This window comes from Onychomys torridus, chromosome 4 (assembly GCF_903995425.1).
Source record: "Onychomys torridus chromosome 4, mOncTor1.1, whole genome shotgun sequence".
In the NCBI taxonomy this organism is placed as follows: Eukaryota; Metazoa; Chordata; class Mammalia; order Rodentia; family Cricetidae; genus Onychomys; species Onychomys torridus.
This window is the reverse complement of record NC_050446.1, coordinates 116498656-116511080: the sequence shown is the minus strand read 5'-3', so window position 1 is coordinate 116511080 and position 12425 is coordinate 116498656. Positions and strand designations below refer to the sequence as shown.

Genomic DNA, 12425 nt, shown 5'->3' with positions numbered 1-12425 from the left:
AATGTGTGTAACTGGATGAGCACCAGCTGTAGTGATAGCTCTTGGCAGGGCGTGGGCGGTGACCCCCAGCAGAGCTGCCATCAACCTATGTCACTCCCTAGATCCAGAGCATCACAGATGAGTCTCGGGGCTCCATTCGGAGGAAGAATCCAGCCAACACTCGGCTACGCCTCAATGTTCCCGAAGAGACAGCTGGCGACAGTGAGGAGAAGCCAGAAGAGGAGGTGAGTGGCTGGGGTGCTTTGGCTCTGGCAAGTGGGAGCCGAACCTCTGGCCACCAAAAGAGTCACCTGCTCAACAATCACCCCTCCCTCAGGTGCAACTGATCCATGACCAGAGCGCTCCCAGCTGCCCCAGCAGCTCACCATCTCCAGGGGAGGAGCCTGAGGGGGAGGGGGAGACAGACCCAGAGAAGGTGCATCTTACCTGGACCAAGGACAAGTCAGTGGCAGAGAAGAATAAAGGCCCCAGTCCCGTCTCCACCGAGGGCATCAAGGACTTCTTCAGCATGAAGCCGTACGGGCCTGGGGCTGAAACTTGGGGTGGGGTGGGCCTAAAGGTCTTGTTGACTATGGCAGAACCAAGGAGCAGGAGGGTCTTCTTCTGACAGTCTGATGATCCAGGGCAGGGCTTGCCTTGGTTTCCCCAGTTTGAGACTTACAGGACTGGGCTAGATTGTTAAGCATCAGGACCAACTCCCAAGGGCAGGTGTCGAAAAGGAGAAGGTGGTGGGGGCTGTGAGAGCAGACCACGCTCAGCCAAGGCAGACGATGGTTGGCTCAGTGGCAGCCGCCACCTTTTCCTGACCCCTCTCTTTTTCTTTCTCTCTTTGCTTCTCTTTGTGTTTCCTGAAGTGAGTGGGAAAGTCTGTAAGTGCGCCACCATTTTTCCATCTTCTCTCCTAGGTCTCTAGGGTCCCTACTCTACGGAACCCTCAAGGGGTGTCCTTGGCCTCTGGGGCCTCCAAATTGTCCAGCTTGGAGAGATCTGGGGTTGGGGGAGGTCCCAGGCTGGCAAGCACCAGGCTGGGCAGTCCGACTCAGGCTGGGAGGGTGACCAGACTTAGCTCTCCCTGGCCTGGGCTAACGCCCTTGCCTCCTCTTCCTTCTGCAGGAACCAGTCCAATGTGCGGCGCATGCACACGGCTGTGCGGCTGAACGAGGTCATCGTGAATAAATCCCGGGATGCCAAGCTGGTTTTGCTCAACATGCCCGGGCCTCCCCGCAACCGCAATGGTGATGAAAACTGTATCCTGGACTTAAGTTAGGGGGAAGAGGGAGGTTGTTGGGCAAGTACGCATGTCCTCTAGCCTAGAATAAAAACAGCAGAGCAGGGTCAGCACTGGACAGGCACGGGGGCTCTGGGAAGGCGCAGGCTCCGTCTCCTTGACCAGCTCTCAGATATGGAGTTCCTGGAGGTCCTCACTGAGCAACTGGACCGGGTGATGCTGGTCCGCGGTGGTGGCCGCGAGGTCATCACCATCTATTCCTGAGGGCCAGGACCTGCCACGCCGGCCCGAGCGCGCCCGGCCCGCGGCCCCGGAGCCCTCGCCGCGCCACCCCGCCGCTGTCACCGTTTACATAAGACCCTGTGCCCGTGCCCTGGCCCCTTTCCCCGCTGCCTGCAGCCCGGAGGCCGTGCCCATCGGGGCTGACTCCGAGGGCGGCCCGTGGGCCCCTTTTCTGAGCCCGGCCTCGCCCCGCCGGAGCAGACGCTGCAATAAAGGTGGCGAGGTGGCGTGGAGAGGAGCGGAACCGTGGTCCTGGGCCGGGCAGCCCCGGGCCCGTCCCTCCCCACGCCCCGCCGCGTTCTCCCGGGACCCTGGTCGCCGAGCCTGGGCACCGGTCGGCCGCGCTATACATAGTGTACAGGAGACATCGCGTGTATTTTTAATGTCCCCATATTTCTTTTAACTAGAAGCGCAACGGACTCCTCGCCACGGCCGCGCTCTCCCTGCTGCGGTCGCCCAGGGAGGCGGAAGCCCGGGGAGCCAGGTTTCCCTGCGCGCCGCGGGAGCCGAGCCGAGAGCCAAGTGCTTTAAGGCCTGCGCTCTCCTCTCCCTTCCCTGTCCACGCCCTGGGCTTCCCTCTCTTCCCTCCAGTTCTCGGCAAACACAGGTGAGACGGCGGCGGCTGGCTTCGGTGGATGCGAGCTTTCTGGCGGCCAGGAGAACGAGGGGTCGCCCCTCCATGAGGAGAAACCGAGGCCCGCGCCCATCGAGGAAGCCCCGCCCGGTGCCTTTGCGGAGGAGCAGGCGTCTTTCCTCCGTTGGCTTGCCGCCTGCTCCCCATGTCCCATGGCTCCTCGCCAAAGACTGAATTCGTGGAGCTGGAAGGCACCTCCTCCGGTTTCCTCCCTGGGACAGGCGAGGGCCTAGGGGCCAATGTCAGTCTAGACTGACTTACCAGGAGGCCCAAGCAACCTCTGATGTTCCCTCCCTCGGTCCCCATCTGCAGGTCCTGCCTGGGGACCCGGCTGCCTACTGAGTGCTCTGGAGCTGGGCCTTGCTGCCTAGCAGCAAGTCCTTAGCTACGTCTCCCAGACACCAGGTCCTGGTGTAGGGCCGAGTCATGTGGGCTCCGCTGTTCCTCGCGCTTCGCTGCCCTCTTCTGACTTGGACCCAAGGCCTTTGGCTTCCCTAACTCGTCCTTGGCGCTTCCGCTCCACCAGCCCCACCTGTGGGGAGGTGCCCTCAGCCCTTAAAAAGACATTTGGCCGTTCCCTTCCCCTAGGGCACGTCACTAAGGGGACAGGCACTGCATGCTCCTTTAAGCGCCCTCTGGGACTGGGTACAGTGCCTCCAGCCCCAGGGCCCCGGCCTGCGCACCTAATTAGACATCCTGCCCTCCAGGGCTGGGGCCACTAGCTGACCTCACCGCCTCCTTTCCCTTGAGCCCAAAGCAGAGAGCTGCAGCTGGTACCATCTAGACAAGTACAGGTGTGGCCAGTGGCAGGGCTGGAGGTTCACTGCTCGGCTGCTGGGCCCAAGGCCCCTCTGAGATTTGATGGGGACTGGATATTCATTCTTCCAGGCAGTAGCCATTAAGTTGGAAGTGTAGAACCCAGGGCCCGTCATCCTTCAAGACTGCCCTCCCTTGCCATGGTCTTGCCTTTTGGGGTCAGAGAGGGGCTGCGCCAAAGGGGGAGGAGGCTGTACCAACACCAATTAGGGAACCAAAGTTGCACTACCTGGGCCCAGACTCTGGTTGGCAAGAGCAAAATTTCCGTTGATGAAAACAAACATCCCACAACAAAACCCCAAGTTTTCTGTGCTCCATGTGCAATATTTGTTATGAACCTTGTGTCGTTCAAGTCACCTTTATAATCACTGTAGCTAGATGTTCCATGTCCACCCAGGTGACTTTTATTGAGTGCAATATTTCAATAGCCTGGTAGTGAGAACGAGTGTTGCTTTTGTTTCAGCGGACCTATGTGCAGGGCAATGCAATGCAGTCCAAAACCCTTGTAAATAGGAGAGGTTGCAAGCCAAATCAAGAGTATTTATCGTTATTACTATTATTATTAGGCCTGCCTTTAATTTTAGTGTTTTGGTATTTCGCATCCTGCCTCGGTATTGATCTTGTGTTCTTTGTGCCAATATGCAAAGGAGAGGGTCGGTTCTTTCCTTTACTGTTGAATGCTCCCATTTAATGCTTTAAGGCTTTTACTGTGTTAATTTTTTAGATACCTGTCTGCACACAATGCAATAAAAATAATTTTATTACACCCTTGATAGCCTAAGGGGTACGGTTTGGACACTTGAGGATGAAGTCAAATCCACTGTCAAGAGAGATGAAGTTTTTTTTTGTTTTTTTTTTTTTAAAGTGGTCATGGAGCCCAGGCTGCCTTGAAACTTGGCTATGTAGCCAAGGATGACCTGGAACTTCCAATCCTCTTGCCTCTCTACCTTTGAAGGGCCAGGGGTTTTTTATGTGGACCCCCATATCCAGTTAGAACAGGACTCGGACGGGCAACTGTCTTCTCTGCTCACAGAAGTGAACACACCAGCTTTGGGGCCCTGTGTCTGAGCCAGGAGGTGCTTCCTAGATGTCAGGTCATATAGTATTCTCCGGGAGGCAGTGAGTCTCTAGGGGAAGCTTGGGACATTGATGCCAACCAAGTGTATGAAAGGCTCTTCAAGGCTTTCAGGTTCTGACTATTGAAATGCCAAACTCCTGTACCATGGGCAGCAACAGAGAGGAAAGCAAAAGAGGAATGCCCCTGCCTCAACCAGCATCCATAAAGGCTCTCACAATGGCTTCCTTCCCTATAGTAAGTTCTGGACACACTTGCTGATATGCTTTCTCCACGAGAGGCAGATGCAGAGTATGGGAGGAAGTGATGCCAGGCTTTTGCTCTGTGCCATTACTAACACTGCTCACTAGGTGGGCAGCACACTGAGCTTCGAGCTGGTGCAAAGTGCTGCAGATACACCCAAGAAAGATGAGCACAGGTCTGGCTTTCTTATTTTAATTAAAAAGTAATTATTTCATTTTATCAACAACACAAGAGTTCCAAAGAGGGGGAAAAAACCCACCATTTAACACGAACAGATCAGAACATAAACTGCTGCCATTTGGGGACCTTGGGTTTTGAAACTGGTTTGCTCAGGCCCTGGCGGGGACTCAGCTGGAGCTACCACTTGCTTGCCTTGCCAGGCCCTCCTCTCCCACAGATTTGATCCACAGGGTTCTAATGAGCAGTCTTTCCCAAAGGAAAAGGTGCGTTCCTTTGGCTCCATTCAAGGTGGCAGCCAGAGCCCTCCAAGTGTCCAAGTGTCCCTCTGTCTCAGAAGTTACGAATGCTGTCTGAGGACATCTCCAGCTCCCACAGTCCAACATCAAATGGTCCCTACCTATTGCTCATCAGAAAGCGAACAGGAGTCTGGAGGAACACAAAAGCCTGGGGCTCAGAATAAACCACTGGAAACATGGTGTCCAGTGCCAGAGTCTGGAGTTGCCCTCTCAGTGCTTACCGACTGGGGGTGCTGGACAGAAAGGTGCTAACGTTGTGGGGAGTAGTGGGACCCAGAGTCACAGTTCATGTCAAAGTGCTGAGTGAGCGCTCACTCATCTGAAGACCCTCCAAGAAAATGGGAAACTACCAAACCAAACCAACCCCCAAGGGACCATTCTGACGCAGGCACAAGAGTCCTCTGTTCTGTGGCTGCCATGCCACTCTTCCCCAGTTCAGAGTAGCCAATCTGAGTCCTTGAGTGGAGTTCCGTTCTCTGGTGGGACAGTGATGACACTGCCTGCCAAGGCCAGCCTGCTCCTCTGTGAGCCAGGTAGCTCAACTCTAGCTCATGTGTGGAGGTGGAAACAAAGCCCGTGACCACTGACTCCACAAATGGTGCTCCAAACTGGGGCAGCCGGGGTTTGGCTTGCTTCTTTTTTTCCTTCAAATCCACCAAGCAGGGACCAGAGCAACCCCATCAGACAAAAGCTGAGCCTAGACCCCAGGGATACTTATTTTCTACCCAAACAAAAGATACAGCTCCGAGAGCAGTCTAAGTTCTGATTCTGGGAAGTGGTAAGCAACAGCCGCAGGAAGGAGCGGAGCGGGAAACTTAGGATATCTGATGCCAACCCCTCCAGAGAGGGCGGACACCACTTCCGAACATCTCTACTCAGGATGAAGTGGGATGGAAAAGGACTAAGGACAGTGGACCGGTGAGCCTCAGTAATGCCTCTGGTAAGACCCCATGGGGGCCTGGGGCCGCCCCACCTGTGCTGCAGTCTGGCTAACCAGGTGGGAAAGGGCAGGGCCACTCTGGATCAGGGTGTCCAGAGCCTTCTGTACACTTGGATTGTCAAAGTTAATACCTGTGGAAGATACAGACCTCTGGCTAGCCATGTTGCTGGCAGGTGCCAGGCGACTGGAAGGCTGACCAAAGAGCCCTTGGGAAGGAGCCCCAGGCCTGGGGCCCATGTTCCGAGCAGACCCTGCCTGTCCCACAATGTTTGGAGGCTGATTTCCTGAGGCCTGTGGTCTTTGCTGAGGCTGGCTGTTTGCTGCTGTGGAAAAATTCTGGTTCTGGGAGGTTCCGGCAGCAACTGAGGGGGATGCAGAGCTGCTGTTGGCCGCAACCGTGCCACTATTGAAGAGGCTGAGGATTTTGGCCTGAAGCTCTTGCTGGGAGGTGGGGGGTGCGGCTGGAGTGGGTGTAGCAGAGGGGAGCACTTGGCCGCTCTGAAGCGGCTGGGAACTTGCTTGTGTCTTCAGCGAGGTACCCGAGGCCGCCCCGAGTGGCTGGCGGGAAATCGGGCCTGGAAGACAGAAGAAGGAGGCATCTGGTTGAGAGTGCCCCCTAAGGGCAGGAGGCCCGGCAGGCAAAGGAAGAATAGCAATCATACATCACAACAATCATACAGTACAGACAGTAACATCAAATTCCAAAAGGGCCATCTCAGGATATGGACTGTTTCATAGAAAGCAGCCCAATGCCCCAGAAAATTGCTTGAAAAAAGGGATAAATAATAAACAAGGGCCATCCATCATGGCTTCCAGGGTGCCAACAATACTAGTTTACCCCCCACTAGCCCAGCTCCAGGGAGCAGAGCTCAGAAGTAAATCTAGAGCACCATTAATAGCATCATCAGCGTGCACGGCTGGTGGGAGAAGCCAATGGATGGCTCATTTCCCTTACCCACCCAAGAACCCCGGGCATGCCACCCTCCCACCAGAGCACAGGATGAGAAAAATGCAGAGTGAGAACTTCACCTCGGCCCTGCCACGTAGCTCACCAGGCAGAGAGTCGGCGCTGCTCCTCAGGAGCCGCTCCTTGCGCTCCCGCAGGTAGTTGATGATCTTGTCCGTTTCCTCAGCAGTGAGGTATCTGTTATCTGCCAGGAGGTTGATGAGGCTCTGGATGGCTGGAGGGTGCCCCCCACGACCTCCCTCCTCAGGGCCTCCACGATCTCTTTCCTGGAGAATGGCTTCATTAGCCATCTTGGCTGCTTGTCGGGCAATCTCCTCACGTTCCTTCTCCCGACGGTTATTCTTGTAGCGTTCATAATTTCTGGCCACCAGCACCATGGCATCTGCCTGGGGCATGTTGCGATGCTCTGTAGGAGGGAACAACACGAGTTATTTTCTCCCATGACAGATCCAAGTGCCCACTGCTGCCCTTTGCCAAGCCTTCCTTATTCTCGAAGCAGATAAGCACTTCAATGGCAAGAAGCCTTGAGCCTACAGTGAGGTGGGCTGGGGACAGAGCAGGGCTCTTCAGGGTGGGACATCCCATCTGACAGACAGAGCTATTTCTTCAGGGAGATTCCTGGATCACAGGCCTGTGGTAAAAACCAAAGGAACACAAGAGCCTCCCACAGAGTCACACAGACCACATGGGGAGCAGCCCTGAAGTCTCTAGACAGCAGCAGGAGGCCAAAGAAGCGTTGTAAAGCCTGGTTCCTCACTGTGCTCCTCAGGGCAGAGCCACCACTACTTTCAAATTCATCAGTTCAAAAGTCCTGGACTAAGATCGAATTGTAACCCAAATAAGCACCCTGCTCAATGGTGCAACAGTCTGGCAGAGTGGTGAGGACATTTCTTGGAACCTTACATAAACACCCTCACACAAACTAAGGATAGCTCCTCAGAGATTCTAACCCTGTGACTATGGGTGTGACAGCCAGGCCAACAGAGATCCTGGGCAGGGTGGAAAGGGGAGTTAGGCTTTAAGAGCATGGGTGGCTGAGCCTCAATGCTTGGGCACTCCAAGTTACTTTGAAGGATGATTTGAAGGATCCTGTCCTTCCTCTCTGGAGGACCAGAGCCTCCTCCATTCTCATAACTCCTTTACTTGCTCTCCATCACACTGACTGACAGTCTCTGTCCCCAGGAGCTGCATTTCAGGTAGTAGACACCTAAGCCAGACTTCACTGGGAACCAGGTGTGCACATGACTTGCTACCAGTCCCTTCAGTGATGTCACACTGGTGGCTGGAGATGGGACACAGTGAGAATACTGACATCATGGAAATCGTGAATGCTACAAATCACCTGCCTCTACATCAGAACTGGCTGTTGAACAGCTTACAGGCAGGTCCAGAACAGTATCAGAGAACACCAAGGAAAATACGATGATCAAAGTCTCCTGGTCAGCACAAAAAGGGTTTGCTATACTGGAGCTGAAACACCTCAGCCATTCCCCAAAACCCACTTCTTACAAGCAGGGCACAGGATCACTGTGCTGGGGACTATCTCTGGGGATGTGGACTACTTGGGCCTCCGTACCTTGTGGAGTTCCGAACATGATGTTGACTGTGCATGAGCGGTGAATCTGGTGCTGCTGGGTGATGACAATGGCAAAGGGAGACCCTCCTCGGCTGACATCCTCCAGCGCTTGTGATAGTGACACCTCAGTGTTGAGGAAGATCAGGTCCACAACCATGCCGAGGTCTCGTACCTTCCGCCCCACAGACTCAGCATAATCTCTGTAAGAACAAACAGGATCCCAGTGAGCACTCCCTAGTCACATCTCAATCTGCACCCTGCTGGACCTCAGCCAGCGGTGTCTCCTTCTCAGAACTCAGACTCTAGCCCAGCTGGTGTTAGGCTTCTAGAATGTTTTGGGTTTTGTTTGTTTATTTTTTGAGACAGGGTTTCTCTGTGAAGCAATCCTGGAACTTGCTCTGAAGACCAGGCTGGCCTCGAACTCACAGATATACATCTGCCTCTGCCTCTCGAAGTCCTGGGATTAAAGGCATGTGCCACCAATTCTAGAATGGTTTTAAGTTGCCTATGGGCACACAAGGAGATTGCCAGTTAGTATTTCACACACATCCCTCCATCTCATTTATCTCCTAAGCTGACTACTACTGGACACTCTGTTTCTGTTCAGACCTTGTGAATTCCGTGTCCGGCACTTTACTTTGGAAAACAAGCCTCATGGAGAATAACTCCCACTGAGTTTACCTCAACAAAGGACTTGTCCACAAATTAAGCACAGGGAATTGTGAAAAAGGCATACTAGAAGATGTGTGAGCCATTTCACATGAGGCACAGCACAAACCCTTCCACGGGCAAAGATTTGGTCTGCCAAGGACTTCAGCTTCACAGGTGACTACTCTGGACCATAGTTAATGGGACAGTATCAAGTGACACTGGAAAGAGCATCACCAGCTTCACTTCAATGCCTGAGTCATCACAGTCTGACTGAAAAGGAAGAAATCTATCTTCACCTTCGTTCTCATGCCATTCAGATGTTCAAGTGGTAACCCCCTCCCAATCATGGAAAAGATCTCATCAGAAGGAACGAAGGGGCACTGAGCACATGCAGACCTCCTTCTTCTGGTGAAGGCTGTTGCTTCTTCCACGTGTGATGGATGGGTTGTCAGCAGTGGGACCACGCTCCTAATAACACTGGGGCTCTGAGCACTCTGTAGAGCCTACTAGATAGAGTGCATCCTGGGAGCTTCCCAACAGAAGCCGCATAGCTCCAGACAGCAAAATGCCCAGGTCCTCCAGACTTGCTACTCCCATCAGCCTCTGCCTCCTGCCTTCAGGTCTCAGTAAAGGAGCGGTCAGGGTGGCTCTCCAGTGGGTCTTTTGCTGTCTTTTAACCCCCAAGGCTGAGCTGTTTCTCAGGGTTCAAACCTCCATGATTTTTCCATTATTTGCTGTCTACCTCTAAGTGCTCACCACAACAACAGCATGAGGATCTCACCAAGAGATCTGACACAACCACCGTTACGACCGTTTGCTAAGTTTTCAAACTTTATCTTCTCTTCCTGTTTATCTATCTACTGGAAGTTCCAAGCCATCTCTAGTAATTAATACATCTTCCCCTCACAGCACCCACTAATGAGCTCAGTCACACAGACCACTTTTGAGCCACTCCTTAGAGATGGTCCACCGAGGGCTTTCCTGGGAGAAAACACATGTGTTTCTGTTTTTCTTCAATCTGGTCTTTAGAAGAAACCATCTTATCCCAAGAAGCAGCCATGTTGTATCATAAAACTGTGAAAGCACCTACTTTGGAGGGGCGCCCTAAAACTTTGTGCAGATTCTCTTCTACCAGTTTGTTTATCACACTTGAAACACTTTTATTTTATGTGTCTAAGTGTCTTTTCTGCATGTGTGTCTGTGCACCATGTACCTGGTGTCCTGGAAGGCCAGAAGAGGACACTGGATTCTCTGGGACTGTAATTAAAGAAGGTTGTCGGATGCCATGTGCGTGCTGGGAATTGAACCCCGGTCCTCTGGGAGAGCAGCCAGAGTGCACTGAACCACCACCAAGCCACCTCTCTAGCCCTTCGTCGACCACTTTAATGAATAAGCAGTTCTAAGCATTTTTTTTTTTAAACCAAATTCTTTCTGATCACTTTCTAAATTTTGCTTTGCTACAGTTCACAGGAAATACTTGAGGGAGATCCTTGGAATCCACGACGTCTCTAGTAAAACAGATCCTCAGGGGCTAACTTATGGTTACACAGCCCAGTGTTCATCCCCTCTGCTGGTGGAGTACTTAGGGCACTCTTCATTCTGACGTCCCCAGGATCTCTTCCAAACAGGCTTTGCTTTGTCAAGCTCTTGAGTCCTCCATCGCTGTCCTCTTTTTCTCATCACCGCCCTCCTTTTCTTCTTCCTCTTCAGTGGAACGCAGCGTGGACCACAGGTTCTGCACCAGACTCCTTTCCTTTTTCTGTCTCTTCCTTGTCTTCAGCCTCATCAATGCTGACTATCACACACAAAAAACCAGGACCATTTCTTCACAACCTTCTTGACTCATCTTCCCTCTAAGCACCCAGGTTCAGTCCTCTTTCTGATGCAGTAGATCCTTTGTCCTATAACCTACAGGTTCCCCGTCAGTCCACCATGCCAACAGTCCAGGCTTAGCAGTCACAGCATCCATCAATATCATGATTGGTGACTAAAAAGTCTGCCAGAGACTCTAGGCCTGTAGGCTGAAGATGGATGCCCCAACGTTGCAGAGGTACTTCGGATGACTATCCAGGCAGCCTGAAGTGTCTGTCATTTCCATAATTTTAGAATTTGCTTACAATGCACTTCCTGTTTACTTAGGTAGTATTATATCCTTCTGGGGTCTTTGATGCAGTTGAAGACTAGATAGTTATAGTTTTCCTTAGTTATAATAAAAGGTAAATTAGATATGAAACTTTAGACTAAAAAAAAAATAGGATACATGATAAATTATTTTCTTTAATTTTGCCAAATACAAATAGACAAGATATTATAACTAAATTCTCACTCGATAACTGTTTTGTTGTATGCAATTTTACTATGTTAAAATGAAAACCTGGGTGGTGGTGGTGCACGCCTTTATCCCAGCACTCGGGAGGCAGAGCCAGGTGGATCTCTGTGAGTTCGAGGCCAGCCTGGGCTACCAAGTGAGTTCCAGGAAAGGGGCAAAGCTACACAGGGAAACCCTGTCTTGAAAAACAAAAAACAAAAAAAGAAAACCTTCCTTTTGATTAGACAGAAAGGGAAGTGCTGTGGGATGGTCTTTCTGTACGCTGTGAGTATGTATTGCTACCACTGGTTAATAAAGAAGCTGTCCTGGCCTATGGCAAGACAGGAAGACAGCCAAGTGGGAAAATCCAAGAGAGATACAGGAAGAAGAAAGGCAGTGTCAGAGCAGATACGATCTAGTCTCCCAAAAAACAAGATATGAAAGTACTGGTAAGCCACTGGCCATGTGGCGAGATATACAGATTCATGAAATGGGTTGACTTAAGATGCAAGAGCTTGAGCCATAGGCCAAACAGTTTATAATTAATATTAAGCATCTGACTGGTTATTTGGGTGCCCGCAGGCAGGGAGAAAAACTTCTGTCTACCGTGACTGAAGTCATTTCTCAGCAACCAGACACAGAGAATAGAAACCAACACCAAACTGGGCAATCATGAAGTACTCTGCACTAACATGCAGAGCCTGCAAGGAGATTTTGATCCTAGACTTGGTAAAAAAGCCCAGGTTCCTGATGAAGCTGGCCTGGGTGAGGTCTTGTTCACGGAGGTGAAATTTGTGTGCAGCTCCTTTCCAGGTTCTAGTTCACCAAGACTTGTCAAGCCTTCCTATTTCCTTTTGTCCAGAGCATCTAATGAGCTTATGTGAACAGACAGTATTAATGATCAATGATACCTACTGGTCAGTTTCTGCCCGGAAGGCAGAATCTCAGCCTCTTTCTCTTCCATCGGTAGGGTTTCCTTATGTATACTGGCTGCATATACTACACAGGTCATGTAGTGCGGCAGTCCCGGGATTCTGAAGTATGTGTATGCATCTCAAAACAGGATCTTGCCATATAGCCCAGGCTAGCCCTGACCTTGAAGCAATTCTACCTCTACTCTGAAATGCTGAGACTATAGGCATGCCTCACTATGACCAGCTGATACCTTTCTTCTGATTCTCTAGTCTAAAACCAACTGCTTCCTAAGACCTGCTGTACTTCTCATCCCT

At 51.8% G+C, this 12425-nt stretch overlaps 2 protein-coding genes across 4 annotated transcripts in view; one reads left to right on the top strand and one right to left on the bottom strand.

The window, feature by feature from the left end:
• The window catches only part of Slc12a5 (solute carrier family 12 member 5), a 39543-nt gene extending 35812 nt beyond the window's left edge, over positions 1-3731 (top strand). For both annotated transcript variants that reach the window (XM_036186420.1, XM_036186421.1), the window contains exons 22-26: positions 102-224; positions 317-516; positions 855-869; positions 1114-1247; positions 1401-3731. In XM_036186420.1, coding sequence (XP_036042313.1) covers positions 102-224; positions 317-516; positions 855-869; positions 1114-1247; positions 1401-1492 — 564 coding nt within the window. In that variant the 3' untranslated portion in view covers positions 1493-3731. The remainder of the gene's footprint in view (positions 1-101; positions 225-316; positions 517-854; positions 870-1113; positions 1248-1400) is intronic.
• A 738-nt stretch (positions 3732-4469) lies between these two features.
• Ncoa5 (nuclear receptor coactivator 5) overlaps positions 4470-12425 on the bottom strand; it is a 34975-nt gene continuing 27019 nt past the window's right edge. Inside the window, exons 6-8 of one of the 2 annotated variants that reach the window (XM_036184915.1) lie at positions 8238-8437; positions 6747-7067; positions 4470-6269 (exon numbers count right to left, since the gene is read on the bottom strand). In XM_036184915.1, coding sequence (XP_036040808.1) covers positions 5680-6269; positions 6747-7067; positions 8238-8437 — 1111 coding nt within the window. In that variant the 3' untranslated portion in view covers positions 4470-5679. Of the gene's footprint in view, positions 6270-6723; positions 7068-8237; positions 8438-12425 lie in introns of both variants that reach the window. The other variant, XM_036184916.1, reaches the window with a different exon arrangement.